This window comes from Cricetulus griseus, chromosome 6 (genome assembly GCF_003668045.3).
Source record: "Cricetulus griseus strain 17A/GY chromosome 6, alternate assembly CriGri-PICRH-1.0, whole genome shotgun sequence".
NCBI lineage: Eukaryota > Metazoa > Chordata > Mammalia > Rodentia > Cricetidae > Cricetulus > Cricetulus griseus.
The window spans coordinates 48,049,658-48,076,869 of NC_048599.1; the positions used below are offsets into that span (position 1 = coordinate 48,049,658).

General features: G+C 44.6%; 1 protein-coding gene across 4 annotated transcripts in view; it reads right to left on the reverse strand.

Annotated features, from left to right (window-relative positions):
- Window positions 1-1,852: 1,852 nt before the first annotated feature.
- Ptpra (protein tyrosine phosphatase receptor type A) overlaps window positions 1,853-27,212 on the reverse strand; it is a 106,999-nt gene continuing 81,639 nt past the window's right edge. For 2 of the 4 annotated variants that reach the window (XM_027421796.2, XM_027421795.2), the window contains 15 exons: window positions 24,290-24,380; window positions 21,421-21,497; window positions 19,188-19,224; window positions 17,678-17,775; window positions 15,719-15,838; window positions 14,758-14,924; window positions 13,954-14,089; window positions 12,699-12,848; window positions 11,624-11,717; window positions 11,295-11,371; window positions 10,743-10,877; window positions 7,463-7,588; window positions 7,231-7,382; window positions 3,656-3,791; window positions 1,858-2,494 (listed from right to left, as the gene is read on the reverse strand). In XM_027421796.2, coding sequence (XP_027277597.1) covers window positions 2,420-2,494; window positions 3,656-3,791; window positions 7,231-7,382; window positions 7,463-7,588; window positions 10,743-10,877; window positions 11,295-11,371; window positions 11,624-11,717; window positions 12,699-12,848; window positions 13,954-14,089; window positions 14,758-14,924; window positions 15,719-15,838; window positions 17,678-17,775; window positions 19,188-19,224; window positions 21,421-21,497; window positions 24,290-24,380 — 1,671 coding nt within the window. In that variant the 3' untranslated portion in view covers window positions 1,858-2,419. Of the gene's footprint in view, window positions 2,495-3,655; window positions 3,792-3,822; window positions 3,911-7,230; window positions 7,383-7,462; window positions 7,589-10,742; window positions 10,878-11,294; window positions 11,372-11,623; window positions 11,718-12,698; window positions 12,849-13,953; window positions 14,090-14,757; window positions 14,925-15,718; window positions 15,839-17,677; window positions 17,776-19,187; window positions 19,225-21,420; window positions 21,498-24,289; window positions 24,381-27,212 lie in introns of those variants that run through there. The other 2 variants (XM_027421798.2, XM_027421797.2) reach the window with 2 other exon arrangements.

Here is a 27,212-nt window from a genome sequence, read left to right on the forward strand (position 1 = left end):
ATCCCGGGTCCTCTGCAGGAGCAACAAGTGCTCTTAACCACTGAGCTGTCTCATTTCTTTCACACAAATATTGTGAGTATGTGGCACATGACTAGGCTTCCTTTGCACAACCACTCTGTCTAGATTTGAAGGCTCCTGGCAGCTTCAACTCACTTGCCACCTTCCCTTTTTTTGTAGCCTTGGCTGTCCTGGAACTCTGTAGACTATGCTGGCCTTGAACTCAGAGATCTGTGCAGCACCCTCCACCCTGGCTCTGACCTTTCCTTTCTACTCACCTAAATTCTCAGCACCCCTTGGGTCTAGTGTAAGCTGCCCATTTTCTGAGCAGTCCAATAGCACTTACCTCTGCCTGTGCCTCTGTGGAACGAGGGTAACTGCTGAAGCCCCTGAGGAGCGGAGGGCATGCCCAGCTCTACATCTTTGCCCAGCTGTGGAACAGGAACACCTCCTGCTATGCTGGGAAGCTGTTTATAATGCTCTACAGGCCCGAGTTGTAGCCAGTGAAAACACAAAGTGTAGCTTTTGCTTCTGTTTGTAAAAATGAAGTTGCTTGCTTTCTGAGAGCCTTCCTATTCCAGGTTGGCAGCAGTGGCCTAGTTCCCATCATGGGGATGAGAATTACATCCTCAGGATATTGGCATCAGAAATGGAAGGACTGGCAGGGCATGGTGATTTTGGGAGGCAGAGGTAGGTGGATCTCTATGAGGTCAAGGCCAGCCTGGGCTACAGAGTGAGATTCAGGTCAGTTCAGGCTATGTAGTAAGACCCTGTCTCAAAAAACAAAACAAACAAGGAGAAAAAAAAAAGTTGGATGTAGCCAGGAGGTGGTGGCGCATGCCTTAAATCCTAGCGCTCAGAAGGCAGAGGCAGGCAGACCTCTGTGAGTTTGAGGCCAGCCTGGTCTTCAAAGAGAGTTCCAGGACAGTCTACAAACCTACAGAGAAACCCTGTCTCGAAAAACAAAAACAAAAACAACAACAACAAAAAAAAGTTGGATGTGGTGGCAAGATCATGCTTCCAAAATAGCCCTGGACAGCCTTAGGCCTAGGTTCTAGCAGTGTCTATAATTCCAGCCCAGTTCTCCTATCAAAAACAAAGAAACAAAACAAAAACAACAAAAATGAGAATGGCCCTCATAGGCTCATATGTTCAAACATTTGGACCCCAGCTGGTGGAACTGTTTGGAAAGGATTAGGAGGTGTAGCCTCATTGGAGGAGGGTGTCACTGAGGCTGGGCTTTGAGATTTCAAAAGCATACGCCATTCCCAGTCTCTCTCTCTCTCTCTCTCTCTCTCTCTCTCTCTCTCTCTCTCTCTCTCTCTCTCTCTCATCAAGATGTGAGCTCTCAGCTGCTGCCATGCTCTTCCATGGCAGTCACAGACTCACCCCTGGAACTGAGCACCCTAAATTGAATACGTTCATCTATAAGTTGCCTTGGTCATCACAGCAGTAGAAAAGCGACTAATACACCCTGCCTCAAAAACAAGCTGACAGGAGACCCAACTCCTCAACACTAGTGTGCAGTGGCATGTGTGTGCCCACATTTACACACAGAAATAAACACATCGCCAGAAAACAATTAAAAACTGGATAGAAACTAGACAGGCTAGACCGGCCTCAGCTCAAGTCTGCACCAGGTACTCTGCCCCTGGTGTCCTTTCCCTTAGAGAAACTCAGTGAGAACCTAGCTGCTTGTCCTAGGTAGCACAGCTGGGTGGGTGGCTGGGATGACTACACTTGATAGAAAACAGAACTAGGGAACTGAGAGACAGCAGCCAACAGCAGGACTAGGGACAACCCAAGAGAACCCCAGCCTAGTAAGGCTGCCCTGCCCAAGATAAAGGGACCAACATTTCCTCAGGGAATCAAAAGTTTTTATTACCTGATGATCCCTAGTGTGGTGCCAGAGATGCCGCTCTGGTCTCATTATTCCCCATGCTGGGGGTAGCTGACACTGGGATGTAGGAGGGGGAGACAAGGGTGAACTGGAAAGGGGAGGGATATTTACAGTACAGGGAGGGAAAGAGGCCTGCATGGGGATAGTGAGGCAACCATTTCCTCAAGAGCTCTGAGAACTTTGTGCTTTGTTTTAGTTGGCACCGAGCTACCTGGAATGAGTTTTACGTTTATCTTCTTTAGGAAAAGATTTAAAGCAAAGAATAATTGAGCCCAATTTCCAGGCTGAGGATTTCATGATATCAATCCAAATATCACACTATTTAATTCCCCAATAAAACACTGGAAAAAAGACTATCAGTGCTAACACATTTACATACAAAATCTCCACCTAGTAGGTAATAGAAGCCTATGTGCCATTTCTAAAACAGTTATAAGATATATACAATTTTGGGTATATTAACAAAACAGAATATTACAAAATATTAAAGGCAATTCTCCTGTCTGTGGGCCTTGTCACCTGTTACTTGAAGTTGGCATAGTCTGAGAAGGCATCGATGTACTCCTGCACCACCTTGTAGCAGAATTCATACTGTTCCTAAAGAACGAGCAGAAGCAGGGAGAAAACTAGTCACCAGAGGGACTGCGGAAGCCCAGTTCCTAATGGACCCCACCCCTCACTTTTTATTTAGACATCTCATATTGTCCTTGGCTGGCCTGGAACTCACTATGTAGAGCAGGCTGGCTTAGAATTCAGAGATTTACTTGCTTCTGCCTCCTGGGTGCTGGGAATAAAGGTGTGTATCACTACCATGGCCTAACAGACTCAGTTTTGGAAATGAAAAACTGAGGGAAAAAAGAATGTTTGTGGACTTCAGCAGATCATCCACAGACAGCTGACCAGACATGGGAGGACAGTTCTAGGTTCTGCAGTGTCAGACGGAAGCTGCGAGGCTGAACACAGGGCACCTAGAGTGACCCTTATCTTGCCCAGGCTGCCAGGCTGAGATGAATCCTAACTCCAAAAGCTTCATCTCCTCTCAGATCTAAGACTCACATTCCCCTCAAACCTTTCCCTGCTCCACAAGATTGGGGAAAACCTTTGTGCATACACAGACTGACAAGAGTCAGATCTCTGAGCAGGAAGGCCAAGTGACAAAAAGGCAGGCACTCCTGCCCACTCCTTCCTACCAGAACCCAAAGCAGAGCACAGACAAAGCTGATGGGTTATTCAGGCATTCCTCTGCACACGTGTGTGGGGGTGAGTGCGTGCATGTGTGATGTGTGCATGTGGGTATTCAGGTGTGGTTGTGTACTTGTAGGCCTGAGCATCAAGTAGGGCATGTTCCTCAACTGCTCTCATCTTAGTCCCTTGACAGAAGGTCTTTCACCCAACTAGGAGATGGCTGTTTCAGCTAGGCTGGCTGGCCAGTGAGCTCTTGGAGTCTGCCTGTGTCTGCCCTCGATGCTGAGGTTACAGATACAGACAGCCATCCCAGCCTTCTAGGTAGGTGCTGGGGATTTGAACTCAGATTTGCATGCTTGCAGAACAAACGCCGTTACCCACTGAACTATCTCCCCAGGCTCCAGGCACTTCCTTCTAACCTCTTCTATTTCTTCTGGTCACAGACTGTGCTCCCACTCTGACCCTGCTTCCCAAGGCACTTCCTGTCTTCTGACTATGAGGCTTGCTCTGAAGGCTTGCTCCTGACAGGGAAGAGCTGTGGCTAGTGTAGTCACACAGAGATGTGTAGCATACCAGTGTCTGGACCATGTGTGGTCTCTGTAGCCGCAGGCTCTTGACAGTTTGGAAGACATCCAAAATTCCTTCTGCTTTCACGCGCTCCAGGACTGTGCTCAAGGCACAGAAGGTCCCTGTCCGTCCTGCCCCGGCGCTGAAACAGAGCAGACACACTTACCACACCTGCTGTCTGTAGCTGTCTATCCTGAGGGGCAAGTGTAGGAGGAGCAGATGCAGGCTGAGGGTGCTTCTGCAGATGAGTCATCCATGGAGCTGCCAGGGGAAGGTGTCAGTGGAACAGGAGACCCATGCTCACCTCTGCCCTCTTAGCCTGGAGCTTTGTGAGAGCAAAGCTCTGAAAGAGGTGATACGGATTTTTGCCGCCCTTCCTGTGTGCATTGAGGATGTGCTTGTGAGACTGTGGTGACAACTTTCACATACCCTGCCAGCTTGATTTCTTGCTGTCTACCTCCAATGACTAGGTTGTCTTCACCATCTGCTGACTCAAATTTTCTGCCCTGGTGTTTGGCGATTCCTTTCCATTCTTTCTAAGGGATCCAAACTTCCATCTTAACATGATCCACTTTGTCCAATATTACCAGCTGATTCTCTTACCAGACACTGAGTACCTGCTCTATGACAGGGGCTGTGAACTCAGCAGTCCTCCTAGGAACAGAGCTCCAGGTAGGATGGTCAGGGAAGGCTCTCTGAAAGGATGTTGCATGGGCAGACACCAAAGTGACAGTGATGCACTATGGCTGGCTATCTGGAAACAAGCCTATTAGGGGATGGAGGTGCTGAAACCATAGACCTGGATCTGGTGCAGAAGGGAAGGGAGAAAGGTAGGTATAGATAAGAGTCCAGGAGAATGCTGGCTGGGTATGCCTAGCAGACTAGCAAAGAGACCTCACATCATACTAAGACTTGTTGGGATTCTAGGTAGGAGTGGTCCACTCTTACTGATCCTTTTTGTAAAAACCTACATTTATTTGTGTATGAGGGGAGTGTGAGTGTGTGGACAGGCTGCAGGGCATGGAGGCATGCACACACACAGTGTACACACGGAGATTAGAAGACAGCTTTTACCTTGTTGAGGCAGGCTTGCTTTTACCAGCAGAACCATCTCCCTGACCCGAAGTCAAACTTCTTTCAAGATTTTAAGGTTGCTGCGTTAGGAAGGGGGAGGAGCGAGGGGGAGGTGGGGAGAAGGGGGACCTACCAGGAAGCCAGTATGGGAGGGAAGGCAGCTTAGACTGAGGAGCTGTGGGGGAGGTAGTAAGAAGTATTTGGGTTTTGAGAAGAGGAGGCAGGTAGAACAGGATTTACTGATGGCTCTGATATGATGTGGAGAGTGGGAGGAGAACAGGCTAGTTCTAAGCCTTCTAATCAAGAGTTAAGCATGTCCTAAGAGTGGTGTCGCACACCTTTAATCTGAGCACTTGGGAGGCAGAGGTAGGTAGATTTCTGTAAGTTAGAGGCCAGCTTGGTTGATATAGTTCTAAAAACAAAACTAAAAACAAGTACAAATAAAAAGGGAGGTCTAGAGAGGTGGCTGGATGGTTAAGAGCACTGGCTGCTCTTCCAGAGGACTTAGGTTTCATTCCCAGCACCCACATGGCAGCTCAAAGCCATCTGTAACTTCAGTTCCAGGGATCCAATGCCTTTTTTTCTGGTCTCCTTGGGCACCAGGGATGTACACAGTACAGAGACACACATGTAGACAAAACACCCTTACATAAAAAGTAAAAATTAAGACAACAATAAAAGAGTTAAGCAGGAGTGGAAAGAACACTAATTTGGGGAAGATCTGGAAGGAAGATAGGAGTTATGACTTGAATCTTTTTTTTATTTTGGAGACAGGGTTTTCCTGTGTAGTCTTGGCTGTCCTGGAATTCACTCTAGATCAGGCAGGCCTTGAACTCACAGAGATCCACATGCTTCTGCCTCCTGAGTGTTGGGACTAAAGGCATGCGCCACCACGTCCCAGCATGACCTGAATCTTAAGCATCAGATACCTGTGTTGAAATGTTGAATACTAGATACACAAATGCCAGAAACAGCAATATGGAGTTTAAGGGAGAGTTTGAACAAGCGACTGAGATTTGGTAGTGGATATTATGAGCAAGGAGTTTAGATGGGCTACCTAAAAGCACTGTCTGTTAAACTGGAAGTCAAAGACTGGGCCACAGAAAGGGCAGAAACAGCTTAGGCACAGAGAAGGAACAGCTCATGAAGATGAAAACCACAAGAGAAGCTATTAAAGTATGTCACAGAGATGAGTGGCTTGTGCCGTGTGACAGGCCACTGTCTCCAGTCATCTTGAGGCCATAGGTTGTCCAAACGGGGGGAGCTGCAATGGAGTGTCAGGATGAAACACACACACACACACACACACACACACACACACACACACACACACACACACACACTGTTCACAGTATAACTGAAATGGGAAGAGGAGAACTTGGAAGTTAGTACTGATATACTTTTTAACTGTTTTGCTATCTCGTCAAGGATAACCTTGAACTTCTGAACCTCCAGCCTCCACCTCCTGAGTACTGGGATCACAGATCATGTGCCAACATGCTTGGTTTTATATGATATATGAAGTTACATCCTCAGTCCTAGAGTAGGGGCAAATGTTTTGAGAGACTGTACTTTTTTTTTTTTTTTTTTTTAAGGGTCTCACTACATAGCCTTGGCTGTTCTGGAACTCACTATGTAGACCAGGTTGGCCTTGAATTTACAGATCTGCCTACTTCTGCTTCCTGAGTGTTGGGATTAAATGCGTGCAACATGACCGGTGAGACTTCACTATTAAGGACATACCTCAGGATAAACTTTTTCTTTTCTTCCCTAGGTGTGCTAGGGATTCCTCTCAGAGTCTTGAGCATGCTAGCTAATATTAGCCCCCTAATGTTAGTCTCCTCCTATAACACCATCTCAAATAGGAGTCATTTGCTCCCAAAGTAAACCTTCTTACCATTGTTCTTTTGTTGCTTATGTCAATGTTATTACTAATTTGAACTCAAACCTGGGAGGCATTATTGACTTTTCCTCTGTTCTTAGTCTCATTGTTTTTTTTGTTTTTTTGGGGGGTGGGGTGGTGTCTTTGAGACAGGGTCTCTCTCTGTAGCCCTGGTTGTGCTGGAACTCACTCTGTAGACCAGGCTGGTCTTGAACTCAGAGATCCCCTTGCCTCTGCCTCCCAAGTGCTGGCATTAAGGGTGTGTGCCACCACACCTGGCTTGTTCACTGATCCTCCCTCCCCTAACCATTGCCAAAATACTCTTTTCTCCTTTCCCATACTTCAGGAGAGCAGGCCCACACCCCCACATGACCTAGCCAGCAGGTCTCTCCAGTGCTGGCCTCTCTTTTTGCTCTCTTGAGTCACTCAGGATCTGAACGTTATTAACACTTCCTCAGCACATGCTGTGGGAATTCAGACTCCAACATCCATGCCCTCTGACTACCCACTTGTCCAGCTCATCAAACACCATGGTGCTCACCAGCACTCTGTTGTGTGTGTCCACCCCTCACCCCTGCGCCCATTTCTTTGGGCTCCTTGTGCGGGGAGGGGAGGGTCACAGTACCTGCAGTGCACAGTGATGGGGTGGTTCCCCGACTGCTGCTGCTGCTTCTGCACTGCTGCGATGATGTTGATCATGCCCTTCCCGTCACTGGGGATGCCCACCTCAGGCCAGCCATGGAAGTGGAACTGCCGGATCTGCCGACTCTTGTTCTCCTTTGGAAGACGGGGCATCAGACAAGCAGCGGAAGCCTTACTTTTCCGGTAGGAGCAGTCCCACCCAATGCCCATCTTACCCTGGTGTTGGTGACGAGGAGGTCTCGGACAGTGTAGCTCTCACATTCCTCCTCCTTCTTCAGCTCCACTGTGATGTCTCCGTAGGATACCAGGCCATCAGATGGCCAGTACTGGGCACATTTCTCCTGGAGGAACAGATGGGAGAGGAGTGGGAGGTCAGGGGCTACAGTACTATATAGCCTGGGCTGGCCTTGAACTCAAAAGAGATCCTCCTGCCTCTGCCTCTGGAGTACCAGGATTAAAGGCATGGGCCACCACCTCTGTTAAAAGGATGGTGATTTAAAAGCCAGCCTGGGAAATACTGTCAGAATTTCAGAAACAAACAGGGCTGGGGATGCAGCTAAGTTATCGAGCATATCTGAAGCCCTGGGTTTGTTCACCAACATAGAAAAAACTAGTCATGGTGGTTTACACCTGTAATCCCAGCACTGGAGATGTGGGGGCAGGAAGATCAAAAGTTTAAGGCCATCCTTGGCTCTACAGTGGCCTTGAGGCCATCCTGAGACACATGAGATCTGATCTATCATAAATAAGTGAGATGAAGAGGAAGGGCTGAAACCAAGTTTGGGAACTATCTGTCACCACTAAAAAGTCCTAAATTGTACATGCATGGGTATTTTTAGTAAGATCTCTACAAATTCAAGCAGGATTTTAAGATAAAGGGTGACATGATTACATTTTTATTTTTCAAAAAGGCACCATTTGGCTGCTACATGAAGAATTAAGGTTTGGGCAGGACACAGAAAGAGTGGAGTCAGGCTGCTCAAGGTGAGGACCTGTGCTGGCAGAACACATGGGAGGCATCCCTACTGTCCCACATGTCTGTACCTCACCAGGTCAGAGAAAATGTTGAGTGCAGCGGTTAAGCTGTAAAAAGTGGCACGTTCAGCAGCTATCAGGACTCACCAACAGAGACTGCATGGAGGGGCCATGTGACCCTACTCTAGGCTTGTGACAGGAGCAATTGAGTAAAAGGTGCACTTTTTATTTAGATGGTGTGGTGATTTGCTCTCACATATGCTCAACTACTTCCTGTTGCCTATGTGAGATGTAGAACTCTCAACTACTTCTCCATGTCTGCTTCATGCCACCATGATAATGGACTAAACCTCTGAGAATGTAAGCCATCCCAATCAAATGTTTTCCTGTATAAGAGCAGCAGTCGTCAACAGTATCTCTTCCCAGCAGTAGAAACCCTAACTAAGACAGATGGGTTCCGAGTTGAGTTAAAGAGTGATGATCCTCCTACATCTGCCTCTCCTAAGTGCTGGGATTGCAGGTGTGTGCTACCTTGCCGGAGCAAAGAGTTCTGTTTATAAAAGAACTCATTCTTTTTTTGTATGTATGAATGTGCTATGGGGTGCATATGGAGGTCAGAGAACAATTTGCAGGAGTTGATTCTTTCCTTCCACTATGTGGGACTTGGGGGATAGAACTTGGGGTTGTTAGGCTTAGTGGCAAGCACCTTCCTCCACTGAGCCATCTCACTAACCCCAGAAAGCTTTTAAGAGATATACAAATTAGATTTGTCAAAGGCTTTTTCTGGAAAAAAAAATTAACTGGTGTTTTTGTGCATATGTGTGTGTGTGTGTGTGTGTGTGTGTGTGTGTGTGTGTGTGTGAGGGGTGCGTGCGTGCATGCCAGTGTGCATAAGGAGGAGGCCAGAAAGGCATCATGTGTCTTTTTACTCCTCACTTAGGCCTTTGAGGCAAGGCTTCTCCCTGAACTCAGGCTTTCATTTTCTCAGTGAGGATGGAAACAAGAAAGCCCCAGTAATCCTGTCTCTGCCCACTGGAGGCAGGGTTACAGGACTGTGTGGAATTCCTGGCTTATTACACAGGTACTGGGACCCAAAGCTGGTCTTCTTGAGTGTGCAGCAAGCACTACCCGCTGAACCATCTCTCCAGCCTCTCAAAGACTCTCTACTTTGGTATAAAGGCCTAACTCTTTACTATAGCTTAGAAATAACTTTTACCAGGCCACACTACTTCTCTAGGCTCACTCTACTGATTCTGATCCCTGTGAAGGGATGGCCATGGACAGTGACTCACCTATCTACTACAGTGCACAACCTTGATGCAAAGAAGCTTCAAAAAATAAGCACAGCCTGAAGTAAGAGATGAAAGATGATACCCTGAAATTGGGGGGGCCCTGTAGCGGCTGCATGATGAGGAACAGACTGGGGAGCAATTTCCTACACTGATGAGCTGAACTAGGGCATCTTTGAGGTCTCTGTATAGTTGGAATGCCATACAACACTACTTTTAAATTGGCTTTAAGTCTTTTTTTCCAAAAAAAAAAAAAAAGACCATAAACTTGTGCTATGAAGCTCCTGGTCCAGCACTGGGCCGTTCTCTCTTCCTGTCCCTAGTCCTAAGGAAACCCCTTCTAAGGTTGTTTTTTTTTTTTTGGAGACAGGGTCTCATTATGTGGCCCCAGTTGTCCTGGAACTTGCTATGTAGACCAGGCTAGCTTCAATCTCAGAGAGCCTCTGCCTCTACCTCCATAGTGCTGGGATTAAAAGTATGCACCTCTTCAGTATAAAAACTGTACAGATTTTTGTATAGCTGATAAAATTCTTTGTAGAGAAAATACTTTTTTAAAAAAGGAGTTTGTAGCTTTTTTTAGGGGCTACAGCGTACAGTTAGATTTAAAGCTTTTGATGTTTAATGTTCCTAAATATTTAATGGTTTCTTTAGTTTCTTATGGTAGCACAGCAAACTTCATAGGAATTTGTATTGCCAGTAAATTTTTTTTAGGATGTTGTATTTTCTTTTGTTGTTTTTTTTTAATTTGAAATAATTATATTAAAAAAATAAAAGTGTGCACCTCCATATCTGGTCTAAAATTCTTTTTGTTTTTTAAAATTTATTTGTTTTTTTTTTCACTTTATATTTCTTAAACTCCATTTTCCTTTTGTGTAGTAATTATAAAAGGTGACCCTGTCTTAAGGACATTCAGGAACTTCTACTTCAGAGCCCTGGCCTGGCTATACAATTCTTTTCCCACTGGCTTTGCACTACCTGGTAGGGTGGAGAGGGCGTGTGCAAAGGCTAGTCTGAGGGGTGGGTAGAGGAGAAAAGAGAATGGTGAGAATGTCTGGAATCAGCTGGAGGCTCAGGCTTCTCTGCTTCTCCAGTCCTGGAAGAAGCTGAGGACTGTTTAGATACCAACAGGCTATTGATATGTCAGGACATCATCAAAGAAAGATCTAGGTATTCATTACAGTCACCCCTGACCTTTTTGTCTCTCATATCCCAGGGGTCTGCTTGAGCTCACCTGGCCTCTCTCTTCCAGTTCTGTTAGCATTACGATGGAGCAGGACTTCCATTCCCAGATCATTCGCCAGAAGTCCTCAATTGTGTGGAGAAGAGGGCCCTGGCTGGCAATGTAGGAGTCTTTCTGCCGGTAGCCCTGTATGGGTCAGGTTAATCTCAGAGGTGGTTTGTCAAGGAGGGGTGAGTATAAAAGACAAGTGACAGGGACTGCTTGGAGGCACACAGATTCCAGAAAGAACTCTCTGACCAAGGATCATATTGGGGGAAGGGAAGCAGGGAGATGGAGCTAGGAGAAAGACAGTACAAACAGGAAAGATTAGATCAGTTTTAGATTCTTAGACATGATTATGTTATAAGGTCCTCATCTGGAAATATGTAGCGTGTCTCCTTTACATTCTGTTTTGTTGCTAGACAGGCCTAGTACTCAGATTGGGTAGGTGGGAGGAGTTCAGTAGCTGTTCATTGACTTAAAAGAAGTTCTTCTCAAGTAGGTATGTGAGGGAGATATTAGAAAGCCCCATGGGACAGATTCAGGGACATATTCATCACTTACATCAATGAAGGATGCATTCACATAGTCTGTGTTCTCTTCACCCCGTTTGACTGGAATGATTACTCTGTTAAATTCATCTGCAAGGAGGACAATGAATGGCTTGCAGTTTACCAAGATTCACTCCCCTTACCAATCTCGTAAGTCAGTGGCGCAAAGATACCATTTTTTTTTTGGCTTTTATGCTTTTTATTTTATTTTGTGCTTTTTATTTCTTGAAACCACTAGAGAACTTCAAGAAACAAGGCAATGCGATGACTCTTGATTTCAGGCCAATCACCACACCTGAGATGCTGGAGCAGTAAGACTCTGGGGTGGGGAGAGGTACTTACATGGAATGATCTGTAAAACCCGGTTCTTTTTCATGTTGGCTGGAAGGTTTCCAGTACGCATCTTATCATTCTGGATTTTGATTGAAGTTAACTTCTGAATGAAGTAAGAAGGGAGACACTATTGTTCCCAGTAAATGAACCTGAGAAGACTCTTGCCAGTCACGAGGCCCATACCTCTAGGTCCCCTGACTTCATGCATTTCCTCTTCCCTATGGTGCTCTATCTCCATTTCCACATGTAATTCTTCTGTCTTTAAGCTTAGTAAGAAGTCAATAGTGTTTGAAAAGCAATGCCTTCTAGGCCCCTGTGGAACCTCTTTAGACTCTTCTGGCCTTGAATTTTTTGGGTTACTCTTTTGCTGTTTAGAAAAATATTCAAATTGTATTCTTTCTTCCTGGTTCCGAGGCTGTTTCCTTATGTATATGGTGTGCTGTATGTATGGTACGGTGTATGTACATGTGTGCACATATGGAGGCCAGACGCTGATGGTGGGCATCCTACTATATCACTCCCCACCTTACTTTTTGAGACGGGGTCCTCTCACAGAACTTGGAGCTTGCTGTTGCAGCCAGTTGGTTGGATGGCCAGTGACTATCCCCTTCCTTACCTGTTTCCCCAGTAGTGGGGTTACAGGCACACCCCACCATGCCTAGTTTGTAGCGCTCTCTCTCTTTCTTCAAGACAGAGTATCTTTATATTAACAGTCCTGGCTGTCCTGGAACTCACTTTGTAGACCAGGCTGGCCCTGAACTCAGAGATCTGCCTGCTTCTGCCTCCTAAGTGCTGGGATTAAAGGTGTGCACCACCACCGCCCAGCCCAAAAGACTTTTTATCTGGCCTGAATATTTCTGTACATCATAATCATCTAGGAGTGCTGAGGGAGTTAAAGAAAAACCATTTTCCTATTCATTTTCCTTAAAGACAATTCAAGTGATTCTAACATGCAAGACTATACATTTCTGGCCTACTTGACTACCACTGGCTGTGATACACACAGAATTAGCATTTTTCCTAGATCTATTTTTTCCAGACTCTGTGGTTCCTTTAGTAAGGAGGCTGCCCAGCTTCAACTCACCTTAAACTCCTCTTCTAATCCATTGTTGCTAGTCCCTGGGATCTTGTTATAAATTTTTTGCAGGTGGGTTTCCAGAGAAGTCACTTCCAGTTCTGTATCCCCGTACAGATAATGTTCCAGAAGGGCCTGGTATATGAAGACGTACTGCATCTGAAATTCAGATCATACAGAGGTCTGTTACACACATCATGGCACCAGCTCACTCCTAGTGCCATCTTTACTCAGTCTACTTTTCCTTTGATTTTATCAGGAATAAAGTGATGTATTCACACAATGAAGCAGAACTTGAAAGCATGAGCTCCCCTGGGGGTGCTTAGCTTGGGAGATAGGGTCCTAGACTGCCAGATTCCACAGTCCAAAGAGTCAGGAACTGGACACACACAAAGACTGTGAAAGTCTGCAAGGTCTTAAGACTCCAGCCTGCCTCTATCTCACATCTGTGCCATGACCACAGAGTCCATCTCACTTCTGCTCTTGGACTTGGCTGCATCATTCAGCACTCATTAAAAATGATTCCCATATCCATAAGGTCTAGTGGAAAGGACAGATGCCTTCCTGCTTCCCCTAGCCATAAAGCTACAACCTCTGCTATGTGTTATTTCAATTTCTTTCACTTTTTTTTGTTTTGTTTCTTTGAGATAGGGTTTCTATGTGTAACAGCCCTATCTGTCCTGAAACTCACTTTGTAGACCAGGCTGGCCTCAAACTCAGAGATCTGCCTGCCTCTGCCTCCCAAGTGCTAGAATTAAAGGTGTATGCTACCATGCCTGGCACTTTATTTCTTTTTAAAAATATTTTTTAAATATTTTTTAAATTTTTTAAAAAGTAAAGTAAAAATTTTTTAAATATTTACTTTATGTGGATGAGTGTTTTGTCTCATGTATGTATAAGTACCACATGCATGCCCAGCGTCCACAGAAGCCAGAAGAGGGTGTTGGATCTCCTGGCATTGGAGTTATAGATGGCTGTTAGCTGCCAAGTACATGCTGGGAGCTAACCCTGGATCCTCTGGAAGAGCAGCTAGTGCTCTTAACCACGGAGTCACATCTCCGGCTCCCATGCTTGGTTTCTTTAAATATGTGGCAGAAGAACTTGCAATTTGTCCTCTAACCAACACATGTATTCCATATTACATGGGTGTGTGCATGCACATATATACACATATGTGATGCTCATGTGAACTTGAAATCCTCAGAGTAGGCAGATGTCCTCGCATTGGAAAGCTCTTCCCTTGCTGTACCCACAGGTCACTCACATCTGTCTGTACCATCTGGCAGCGCTGGGCCCGGATCCGGCTCACAAAACCATAGACATCCACTTTCCGTTCTGAATGCATCATGTCCAGCATGGCATCGATGACAACAAATGTACCAGTGCGCCCAACACCTGCACTGTAGCCAGAGAGCAACTGGTTAGTGGATGCCAGGTATAACTTGTGGGAGCAGACAGGGAAGGGTGGCACAGCCTCAGGCTTTCTCCAGGCAGCTAAATTCTAATTTCCAAGGGGTATAGCTGGCACTGCCCTAGAACCAGTAATCCTACTGTGCTAGGAACTCCTGGTCTCTATAGTTATCAGGGCCTGGTTACCCTGATACTTAAAAGGGTCTCAAGGTGGCAAGGGTACAGAGCCAGCACTTGATCCACTCACTTGGCTTCACAGCTGAGTCTTCACTCCTAACCTTGGAGGGCTGCCCTCCTACGAAGAAAGGTACATTAACTCCAACAATATGATAGCAAAGTAGATTTTATCTCAAGTATTGTCAGGAGTATACACTGAAAATAATGGGGACCAGTGAACAAATTCTATACCTACAAATACTGCTCCTACAGGTAAGATATAGCCTCTGGCTCAAGTCTTCCTTCACAGTTATTTTAGAACCAGAGTGAGTTGCCTAACTCCCCTCTTTCCACAATAGAACTAGAGGATTCTCTCTGGCTGCTGCCTGGGGTCCCAGCTATGCATTTCTTCTGTGTCAGCCTCCTTAGTCAGGGTCCCTGTGCTGTTTTTATTGCTCTGTCCAAGGGGGCAGAAAGTGGGCAAGGGTCAGGCCACACTGACCTGCAGTGGACCACGATAGCCCCTGCATACTGAGGGTTACAGGCTTTCACCTTCTTGAGGAACTTGAGCATGCCAATTGGGGTGAAAGGCACCCCAAAGTCTGGCCAGCTGGTAAAATGGAACTGAGTGATGAGGCGCTGTGGTTTTCTGTTGGTCACGTCGCCCACCTGTTAAGGGAGGAGAGTCTGTGTGTTTGCTCTGATAGCCACAGGAGGGCAGCACAAGGGTAGGGAAGGTGTAACAGGGGTTGTCAGGATGATGGAAATGTGAGGGGCACCCAGACAGGCTCTAATCACAGATGGAGAATCCTCTCCACACAATAGGCCAAACTGCTACTGTTGCTCTTGGTCTACAAACAAAGGTGGAACTCAGAACTAAATGAGCTGATCTAAGTCCAAAAGATGTTACAGTAAACAGCAGGGTCAGACTCAATGCAGGGCTCCTGGTTCTTTTTTTCTTTTTGACAGGATCTCACCATGTAGACTAGGGTGGCCTCCTAGTCAGAGAACCTCCTTCCTGCCTCTGCCTCCCAGTGCTACCACATCCAGCAGGGCTCCTGATTCTTGATAAGTCCTCTTTCATAACACACCAACCCCCAACCCCAGCTCAGGCCTCCAGGGTCACTCTGGAAGGCTTACAATAGTCTCACTACACCCTTGGGGGTAGGAATCTTTAGAGAGGTGAACACAACACCCAGAAGACTGCTCACTTCCTGAAGCCTCTTTTTACACCGTCTGGTTACATACAAGGCGATCAAACTTCACTTGAACAGGTCCTTTTCCTCCCAATCATAAAAACCTTGCTTTGACAGAGCAGTTCCTGGAGGTCAGAATCCACACAGATTGCATACTTATGCAATTCCTGACACCCCAAGTAAGAAGAGGGACAACCCAGACCTTCCCTGATCTTGATGGTCAGCAGATCCTACTAAAATGCCCAGAAAGGGGGCAGAAGACTGTACCTGCTGAATGCAGAATTTTCGTACTGTGTAGTCCACCAGCACAGTCACGTCCTCGACAGACACACGGACATTTCCATAGGTCCAGCAGCCTTGGTCTGGCCAGTATTGGGCACATTTACACTAAAGAAAACAGACACACATCTCTCACCCAAGACTGTCCTGGCAGATGTAAAGGGCCTGAGAGAAAGGAGCCATAAAGGCGGTATCTCCTCTGTCACCTAAGTCAGCTAAAGGTTTGGTTATGTAACCTTCTTTCCCTTCAACTGTGCCCAGCCTCAGTCACAGGCCTATCCATCTTTTCCACTCCTACCCCTCAGCTCAAAGCAAACTGGAAACTGTTTTACCTTCCACAATCTCCCATGTCAGGCCTTAGGGGTGGGCAAGCCTGTGTGAAGGAGGGATTGGCAGTTTGCTGTGACAGAGATACTGCAGTACACCCATACGGACTTGGCTTGTTGTAAACCATGGTCTTCCTGTTGGCTGAGGCCTAACAGCTTCCAAGAGTTAAAAGTCTGCTTAAGCATACTAATATGAAACCCACCCCACCCCCAAAGCACTCCTCCTTTTCCTTCGCCCCCACCCCTCTTTTTGAGATAGGGTTTCTCTGTGTAGCCCTGGCTGTCCCGGAACTCACTCTGTAGACCAGGTTAGCTCTGAACTCAGAGATCTGCCTGTCACTGCCTCTGCCTCCTGAGTGCTGGCATTAAAGGCATGTGCCACCACCACATGCCCCAAACTACCCTTCTAAGCACTGTGGGGCTGCTGAGGTCCACAATGGGTTAAGGTGACAGAAGGCCCATCCTTGAGAAAGACTGGATGAGGATTCATCTCTGTGGGTTGATCTATGGCCCAGTGTAGTGGTTTGAATAAGAATGGACCCAATAGGGGCTGAAGAGATTGCTCATTGGTTAAGAACACTGGCTGCCCTCCCAGAGATCCCAAGTTCAATTCCCACAACCACATGGTGGCTCACAACCATCTACAATGAGATCTGATGCTCTCCTCTTCTGGCATGTAGGCTCTATGTGTAGATAGAGCACCATAATACATAAATCTTAAAAAAAAAAAAAAAAGAATGGCCCCTAAATAGGCTCATCTATTTGAATGCTTAGTCATCACGGGTGGCACTCCTTGAGAAGGATTAGGAGGTGTGGCCTTGTTGGGGGAGGTGTGGTCTTGCTGGAGGAAGTGTGTCACTAGGTGTGGGCTTTCAGGTTTCAGAAGCTCAAACCAGGCCCAGGGGCTCTCTCTTTCTGCTGCCTACAGATCCAGATAATGAACTCTCAGTTACTTCTCAAGCAACATATCCATCTGTGTGCCATCATGATGATAATGTATTAAACCTCTGAAACCATAAGCAAGCTCCAATTAAAAAATGCTTCCTTTTATAAGAGATGCCTTGGTCACAGTGTCTCTTCACAGTAGTAGAACAGTGACTAAAGTCACCCAGGTTTGGCACTGACTATGGCTACAGAGCTGGTCAGGCGACAAAGGAAAGGAGCTATTGGAAGCTGCCACCAGGACTTGGTGTAGGCTTCAGTTCATTGTCCTCTTGTTGGCCACACCCTTATCAGGGGCTCTGCTAGTTCATACAGCTCCTTCTATGAGCTTGAGGGTATACAAAAGGCTTTAGGGTGTGCTGCAGAAAACTGAGGGACTAGAGAAGCTGAGGGGAAAGTCCTTTTTCTTTTCTAGCTAATGGCACACTTCTTCCTTTTTGGTTACTTTGGAACTCGAATGAGCTGTTTTAACACCAGATATGGTAATGTGCCATGGACACCACTATCCCCTGCCCTGAGATTCATCAGAGGTTTCCAGGCTACAGGAAGAGACACATTAGCCTGTCTGGATGAACTATGAGTACAGTAACCACAAAAAGAAGGCAGCTAGGCTCAAGCTTAGAGCTCCAGCAGAGCAGACCTCTACTAGACTTGTTTTGCTTTTAAATTTCCAACTTACCTCTTTTCTCTCCTTCAGGTTGGTTACCATAACAATGGTAGCTGTGTTTTGTTCCCAGATCATTCTCCAGAAATCATTCACTGTTTCTTCTTTTGGTCCTAAAGTAGTCAAGAGTGAAGATTGGAAGAGGAAAAACAATGCTAGGAAACTGAGAATACTCATTCCTGACTTTTGGGATTTTTGTGTCTACATGTCTTCGGGGAACTATCTACCCTATTTATCCATTCATCCACCTGCTAACTGAATATTTCCCATGTTTCTGGCATGTATGTACCAGACACTTCGTTAGGATTGTGGGCAGGAGGCTTCCAAAAAGGAAAGAGCACAATGATTTCTAAGCGTTAAGGATCAGAAGTCATGACTGCTTACTGAATACAGTCTAGACTATAAACCAAATACTAGTTATGGCATTTATTCTGTCCTGTCATATTCTGGAGTGACTGTCATCAATCCCAGAAAGGTGGAATGACCTCCTCAGGCTGGAATTCAAATTTACTCTTCATAGTCTTTCTCAGAAAGCCATAAGAAGTTTCTAAACAAAAAAAGAAGCTGTATACAATGACAGAAAGATGGGTTTTAACAGCTAAGAGGCTAGAAGAATGGAAGAAGGTGTGGTAAACAGAAGTTTTTGCAACCAAACTGCCAGGGGTTAGGGATATTGGATCTGCTATGGAATGAAGGTTTTAGGAAACTCCCCAAATGTACTTAAAACAATTAAAGCTCAGGAGGCACCAAGCTAGCTCAGTTGGTAAAGTTGGCTGCAGCCAACCTTGATGATCTGAGTTCAATCTCTGGGACCACAGCAGAAGGAGAAAACAACTGTTCAAAGTTGTCTCTGACCTTCACATGTATTCCATAGCACGTGTGAGCCATTTCTCCAGCTCCAAAGGACTTTCTGATACTAAGTCATCAAGATGAATGTCATTGGTTGTAAACCTGTAGGATGTATTGTCTGTCTGTTCTTCCTTCCTTCCTTCCTTCCTTCCTTCCTTCCTTCCTTCCTTCCTTCCTTCCTTCCTTTCTGTGTATGAGAGTATGCATGCACATGTTCATATGTGTTTGTGTGCATTTGCATATTTCTGTAGAGGTGCATTTGTTTGCCTATGGGGATAAGAAGTGAAATTAGGGTTTCCTCAATTGCTCCCCACTGCATTTTTTGGAAGACACTCACTAACCTAGAGCATGTTAACTAGAAAGGCTGGCTAGCCAGAAGTCTCTAGGATCTTTCAGTCTGCCGCTCCAGCACTGGGGTTAGGTACATGCTATCATGCCTTTTAATATAAGAGCTAGGAATCTGAACTCAGGTTTTCATGTTTGCGTAGCAACCACTTCACCAACTGAGCCATTCCCCCAGCCCCTTATATTACTTTTAGGTGGTAATAATTAGAGAAAAGCTACTGTATTTCTATTATTTCATTTAGTATTTGGGCAAAATCCCATACCCTCAACCCACTATGGGACCATGGTTAAAGCCCAAGAAGAAGAAAAAAAACAAACAAACTGGCATTACCTTGTGCAGCAATGAATTTGTTCTTTTCTTGGTAGCCCTGGGTGGAAAGGGATGAAAAAGAAAAGTGAAACCCCAAAGTTGGCAGGAATGATACTCTCCAGTTGTCCTCTCAGCCAGTTAACAAAGCCTCCCCTGTAAAAGGTCTAGGCAATTCACAAGAATTTCCATTACAGAAATCCCTGACGGGTTAGCTTTGGAGAGAAGAATCAAAGATTATAAAACTCAAATGGTCTAGGTAGCCTTCTTAAGGTGAATTACTAGTGAATACTGGGAGAGTGTCTCTCCAAAGACTAACCCCTCGTCTAGACCATTTCTGATGCTTTACCAGTAGCCAACAATGTGGGTTTTAGTGGTAATGGGGTAAGACCGTCAAGGCAGAGCATATAAGGTGGTTCCAGGGACAGAGCTGGGCTGGAACTGGGAAGGACACAGCATTTTCTCTTGATGATGCTTTACTTAGATATAAAAACAGTTCAGAAACAGCCAGGTTTGACAATGAGCTTTTCTATTAGTCAGTGGACAGCAAGAAGCAAAGGAGACTAGGGATCCCACTGAAACAGGTAAGGAGCCTCCGAGAGACTCTTACTGGATAGAGACTTTCTCTTTTCTCTGTGCAGACAGCAGTAAGATGGGCAATGGGAAGCTGTCTTGCTGGGACACCAGGTCTCACCAATGTCATGGTGAAATCAAAGAAAGGACCTAAATCTAAGAAGTCATTTCCTAATCTAGTTCAAACAAGGGCAGAAGAGTTGCTTCCTAGCAGAGAAGAAAACATTTAAAGTCAGCAACAGCAGGCTTCTTAAACCTTTTTTTTTTTTTGTTTTTGTTTTTCAAGACAGGTTTTCTCTGTGGCTTTGGAGGCTGTCCTGGAACTAGCTCTTGTAAACCAGGCTGGTCTTGAACTTAGGAGATCCACCTGCCTCTGCCTCCTGCGTGCTAGGACTAAAGGCGTGCCCCACCACCACCTGGCTTCTTAAACCTTTTTTGAGAACAGGAGTTTAGTTTTCATAAATGTTTTTCTCTTTGGTTATGAGCCTAGCCTTCAAGGGCTGAGCCATCTCTCCAGCCCTCCAGAAATCATTTTTTTTTTTTTTTTTTTTTCCCCGAGACAGGGTTTCTCTGTGGCTTTGGAGGCTATCCTGGAACTAGCTCTTGTAGACCAGGCTGGTCTCGAACTCAGAGATTCACCTGCCTCTGCCTCCCGAGTGCTGGGATTAAAGGCCTGCGCCACCACTGCCCGGCCAGAAATCTTTTTAATCATCATCACAACATGAAAACCAAGATAGCCTTAATTCAGGATGCTCAATTCTGCTTCAGTTCTAAACTTGTAATTAAAACTGATGAGAACATCAGTTCACTCTTAAGAAACATGTTAAGCACATCATACTCCTGGCTTCATAAAAAGCCACAGTGTAACACAAAGAGCTTAAAAATCAAACACAAACATACACATAGATGTGGAAGCCTGCCACAGAGTGTTTCCTACTCTATTTTTACTAGGAGTGGGTAAGTCACCTCCATGGAAGAGTGCCCACAATGATCAATCACTAAGGGAAGAAGGAAATGAGGCTCCTCAGCTCCTGCATTGTCTCTGGACTCTGAAACCTGAGTCCCAGCTGGTTGTGTAGGTAGAATTTACACGCTTCCCAGTAGAGACAGACACTCTGAAAGACTTGCTATGTGCCTTCAGGCATCTAAATAAAGATAAAGAGAGGAGTTAGTTCCTCCTAGTCTGGACTGGAGTCTCCTGTCAAAGTGTCAATCAATGGCTGTGTTTCATGGAGCTCTGTGATCATTAACAGGTGAGACAATCCTTGTGTTCCCTAGAATGTAGATTTCATCTCCTGCTGTTTCTATCACCACTCCAGAGTCTCTGGGACCATTTCACTTCCCTCAGGCACTAACTGGACACATTCGCCAGGCTTACTTGGTAGCAGGTTTTCTTATCTTGTTCTTCCTTATTTTTACTACTGAGGGTAAAGCCTGCTTTTGTTTGTAGCATTTGAAAATGCTCAAAATGCATTCATAGAAATATACATCTAGATTCTGGAAAACTTAGGAAACCTTAGGAAATGATGAAAGAATAAATACAAAATATATTTTAAATTACCCAATATTACTTAAAAAATCAGACTGGTGGCAATCTTTCTCTTACAACATGGCTAGGAAGGAATCACTAGATGGCAGCTAACGGCTTTTTATGGGATAAATAAGAAAGGCACAAGTTCCTTACATTAATGAATGAAGCATTGATGTAGTCAGAATCTGGAACCCCTTCAACAGGTGTCAGGTGCACTCTGGAGTGGTCATCTAGAAAAAACAAGTGAGAAGTTTGCATTTCAATAGACCCAATTTTATTTCTTATTGTCCCTGATGCTGATTAGTCCAGATACCTGTGTCTATGTGACTGAGACATGACATTCTAGTGCTCTGTGGTTTTGGTTCTTTGTTTTTTTTTTTCTCCCCAAGACAGGGTTTCTCCATGTAGCCCTGGCTGTCCTGGAACTTAACTTTGTATAAAGGCTGGCCTCAGAGATCCAACTGCTTCCTGAATGCTGGGATCAAAAGCCGCCACCTGGCTCTGTTTTTGTCGTTTTTTGTTTGTTTGTTGTTTTTCCTTTTATGTACTCTTACTTTGTAGCTTAGGCTAAGCCAGAAATCCCAATGTAGCCTGGGCTGCCTTGAACTCACGGCAATTCTCCTGCTTCAGCCTCCATGAGTTAGGTTTATAGGAGTAAACCACTGCACCTGGCCTTTTGATTGTACAAAACTTTTTTTTTACCTTTCATATGCATATGAACGTATGTGCTTGTGGAACTCAGCAGACAATTTAAGAGTCAAATCTCTCCTCTGATGAGGGTTCTGGGGAGTGAACTCAGGACACTATCTTGGGCAGCAAGTGCCTTTACCCTCTGAGCCTCCTTGTGCCTCCAATACCTGCCCTTTAAAAATGTTACTTAGTCTCAGCACTCAGGAGGCAGGGGTAGGCAGATGTGAGTTTGAGGCCAGACTGGTCTATACAGTTTGTTTCTGAACAGCCACGGATACATAGAGAAACCCTGTCTCATTTTCATTTCTAAATTACTGTATTTGTATTTGTATATGTATTTGTGTGCTTGCATTTGGCTTGTGTAAGTGTGCAGGTAGGCCTATGCTGTGTGTGTGTGTGTGTGTGTGTGTGTGTGTAGGTCAGAAAGTAACTTTCAGGAGTTGGTTCCTCCTTTCACCATGGGTTCTAGAGAGTCAAGATTTTTACCTGCTGAGCAAGTCATCTCATCAGCACTCTACTTTGTTTTGCTTCTGTTTATGATTATTGTTATATGTGTATGTATGATATATTTGTGGGTAGAAATGCCACCTCTTACATGTGGAGGTCAGAGGACAATTCTGTGGAGGTGGTTCTCTCCTTCCGAATTTATGTGGGTTCTAGAAATTGAACTCAGGTCCTCAGGCTTACTCACGGAGTCAGCCCTCAATGCTGTTTTTAATGCCCTAAATCTGTAAACACCTCCACTATTATTAGGGTATCATACTGTACCTACAAAAAAGGATATTCAACAGCTGATAAAAAGGAAAGTGTTTCTTGACAGATGAACTGACAATATATTAAAGTTAGAGAAATGTATACTGTTCAATATACCTACCCTATGTAAAAATATTACCCTATGTAAAAAAAAAATATATATATATACACTCACACATATGCATACAAATAAGATTGTAGGTTTCACCAATCACATCTGCACGGGTATTTTCATTATTTACTCATTAATTGATAAATTATATACAAGTACTAATACACTTACTATGTACTAGAAAAAAACAAATACTTTATAAGGATGAGGGCCTGTGAAATGGCTCAGAGGGTAAAGGTGCTTACTGCCAAGCCTGACAATCCAAGTTTGATCCCCAGGACACGAGGTAGAAGGAGAGACCCAGCTACTGCAAGCTGTGTCCCAACATTTACATGTGCACCATGGCATCATATGTGTAATTAAAATTAAAAAGTTAAAAGGATACATTTTTTAGACAACATTTATTATTGGGTGTCAGATCTCCTGGAGTTGGAGTTGCAGATGGTTGTGAGGCACCAAGTGGGTGCTGACCAAACCTGGGTCCTCTGCAAGAGCAGGAAGCATTCTTAACTGCTTAGCCATCTCTCCAGCCCCCAAATGATAAATTTTTAAAAAGCTAACATATAAATACAAAGAAGTTCAAATATCGATCTCATACCCTACTGGATTATGAATACCCCATTACTAAGACTTAGAAAAAATATCTGTTAGATGAGACCAACTGATGATTATCAGTGGCTAACTCTGGGAAGGAGTTATTGTTAGGTTCAAAATGGCAATGCTGTCCAATGTCAGCATTCCTTAGAAATCTTGGGAAGTTGATTTCTGTTAGGAAAAGCCATTACTTGATCCCTATAACCAACTACCTCTGGCAATGGGTAGCTAGTTCTGGATTAACTCAAATAAGCCTGTAATAGATCAAAGTCCCCACCTACTTCCCAGGCTATTGTGGCTGTATCTACTTCCCACCCCACTAACTCCCAGGCTGTTCTGATTTACAGGTCCCTCCACCGCTAACTGCTTCCCTTAGAACTGGCAAGGTCTTTTCCTGCTCTTACTGTTTTCTCCGAACTGAAAGAAAGTCTCAGCAGTTTGAGTCACCAGTAACCTTTCTTTCTACCAATGCAGTGGTTTAAGTTCAGTGGTTTCACTGTGTCCTTGCTTAGAGCTAAAAGGCAAACTTTGTATTATAGTTTGAGTAACTATGTGTGTGAGAGTGTGTGTATCAAACAAATCAACAACAACAAAAAACCCCACACAACCTACTTCTTGCCTAGTCCCATGAAGCTACCCTGCCTGGTCTCCAGAAACAGGCCAGCATTACAAACTGTGATCCATAGCACAGTCCCACCTGACCGTGAGGTTTTGGGGGGTGGAGTGGGGCTGGAGCATACATGCTATTTCAGTCTTAAGGACGAGCCATTTTCTTCTCTTTGCCCTCCTGTTACCAACCCCAGATCCTTCCCATCTTCAAAGAATCTATCTAGAGATGTAGTTCACATTTCAGGAAACCCTACAAACACTCACAAGGCAGGATGTTTACGTATCGATTTTTTTCCTTGTTTTCCTCCTTGGAGGCAGCCTCACAGGTGGCCTGGATAGGACAAGCAGGGAGAGCCTGAAAGGTTAAGAGAAATTTAAGGAGTTATTAAGAGGGATAAATATCAAGCAGACCCTGATCTGGTATTAAGTTCCATCTTTTTGGGGGGAGGAGGAGGAGATACATAGACGTGGGTGAATATGTGCGGCCTAACACAGAAAATTCACCTTTCTCCTACATAGCTTCAAGCCTTAATCCAAAACCAAGAAGCCACAGGGAGAGGATGCATGCTTTCTCTATGATTATTATTTAGTTAGGGGCCTATTACAATGCTATCAAAATGGACTACCCCTGTAAACTGGGAGTGGGAATTTTAACAGGAAAAAAAAGAGCCATTTATTTATTTGCTAATTTATTGATTTATTTAACCACTATGCAAAGACAAGATGAAGCTCAAGAGTGAACTAACTACTCTGGACAGTCTGCTGGTGCACAGCCTCTTTATGGGTCTGTCAGAGAGACAAGGCACCCAGCTACTGGCATCATATGGCAAGGAAGCAAGGAAGGTGGGTGGCACCCTCACATGGGAGTGGCAGCGGGAAGTCGAAGTGCTGGATCAGGTGAAAGAATGGTCATCACTTTTGGTGCCACTGTAACATAGCTGGCACAGGGAGTGCCATAGGTAAGCATAAACTGTCTTGACATGAGACAGCCTGGAGGTATGACCTTGAGTAAATCTGTTAAGTTTCTCAGCCTGTGTCATCTCATCTTCGACACTGAGAGGATGCTTTCCACACAAGGAGTTAAATGATATAATGTCATTCGTGGTACAAAGGCAGGTTTCAAGAAAAGAATTTTATGAAGGTGTGATGCTGAATTTTATTTGAACTGTTCCCCTCTTGTATGCTCCACATATTCAAAACAAAGAAAGCAAAAAAGGAACTAATTTAACTTGGATAACTGTTCAGAAGAATGATCAGAAAGTTTTTGTGAGCTTTAAAAATAGCCTTATCTTTTGATCCCAGCAACTCTACTTCTGAGAATTTACTCAAAGGAAACAAAGTGCCTATGTGAACTCATTTCCTTCATCATCTTTAGATGACTCAATACTGAGAACAACCCATAGTCTTCAGCAGCAGGGACCAGAGAAGCATATTACAGTTCATGTATGGCTTTTCATTCATTTTTCTAACAAATAAATGTTGTGCACCTTTAGGCTAGGTATATAGGAAACAATGCTGAGAAAAACATACATAGTTCTTGCCTACAATATAAACTTGTGGGCGACATCAATACAAGTAAATGACATTTGGCATGATAAATGTAATGAAAAGCAGAATGCTATTAGAATATCAGGGCCAGGTGATGGTGTTGTATGTCTTTAATCCCAGCACTCGGGAGGCAGAGGTAGGCAAATTTCTGTGAGTTTGAGACCAGCCTCTACAGAGTGAGTTCCAGGATAGCCAGACTGTTTCACAGAGAAACCCTGTCTCGAAAAACCACGTATGTATGTATGTATGTATGTATGTATGTATGTATGTATGTATGTATGTATGTATCTATCTCTATCTATATATATCAGAAAGAGCCAAATTTAGACCAAAGGTAGATGTCTATGTGGAAGGATGAGGTAGGAGATGCTATTTCAGGAACAAACAATACTTCCTGTGACATCCAGAGACAGGAGAAGGTCCCCTGCATAAAGACCTGAAAAGTCAATGAGTGTCATACAAAACAGGCTGGTAGAGATGGCAGGAGGAAGAGGGATGGCAAGAAGTGGGAAGATCTTGGCAAGGTGAGACTATTCATTTTCATACAGACCCCGAAGACAGGCAGTTTGGTTCCTAAGTTCATGAGTAAACTCGTGGAAGGTTTTAAAAATGAGACTAGTTTACATGATGAAGACTACCTCTGGTTGCTATTTGGTAAATAAGAGTGAAGACAGGCAAGAATCAAAGCATGGGATATAAACAAGTAAAATGATGTGGCAGTTTGAGTAAGAATGGCCTCCATAAATCAGGTGTGGTGACGCACACCTTTAATCCCAGCTCTCCAGAGGCAGAGGCAGGTGGATCTGTGTTTGAGGCCAGCCTGGTCTACAAAAGGAGTTCCAGGGTTGTTACACAGAGGAACCCCATCTCAAAAACAAAAAGCAAGCAAACAAACAAAGAATGGCCCCCACAGACTAATATATTGAATGCTTAGTCACCTATTGGCACTCTTTGAAAGGATGAGGGGGCGTGGCTTTGTTGGAGGAAGTGTGTCACTGGATGTGGGTTTTTAGAGCCCATGCCAGGTCCAGGCTCTCTCTCTCAGGCTACGGATGAGGATGCAGCTCTTTGCTGCTTACTACTCTAGTGCTTGCCTGTATGCCATCATGCTCCCCACTACTGTGACAGTGGGCTAAACCTCTGCAACTATAAGCAAACCCCAATTGAATACTTTCTTTCATAAGAGTTGCCCTGGTCATAGTGTCTCTTCACAGCAATAGAAAAGTAACTAAGACAGATGACAATATAAGGAAGTAAATGCACCTGAGATACACTCTGGAGTTAGAATCACTGCACTTGCAGATGGAAGGAACTGAAGGCAGATTGTGGGGACAAAAAAGAATGAAGGAGAGCTCTCAGTTTTCTGACTTTGGAAATAAAATAAGAATGATTAAATGAAGGAAAAGTTAGTTGGCTTTGGGGCAATTAGTTTTGCCAGATGAGAAGTGCTTTAAGGAGGGAACAAGGCTATTTCCCGGGACTTCCATGACAGAGATGTAGGTTACACTGAATCTAAAGGCATGGGCAATCAGTCTCATAGTCTACTAATTTCTACCTGACACAAGAGATTTCAGAGTTCAAATCCTGGAGACTCTGCATGTTACTTCACTAAGATGGGCAATTCTCTTTGACTCTGTGT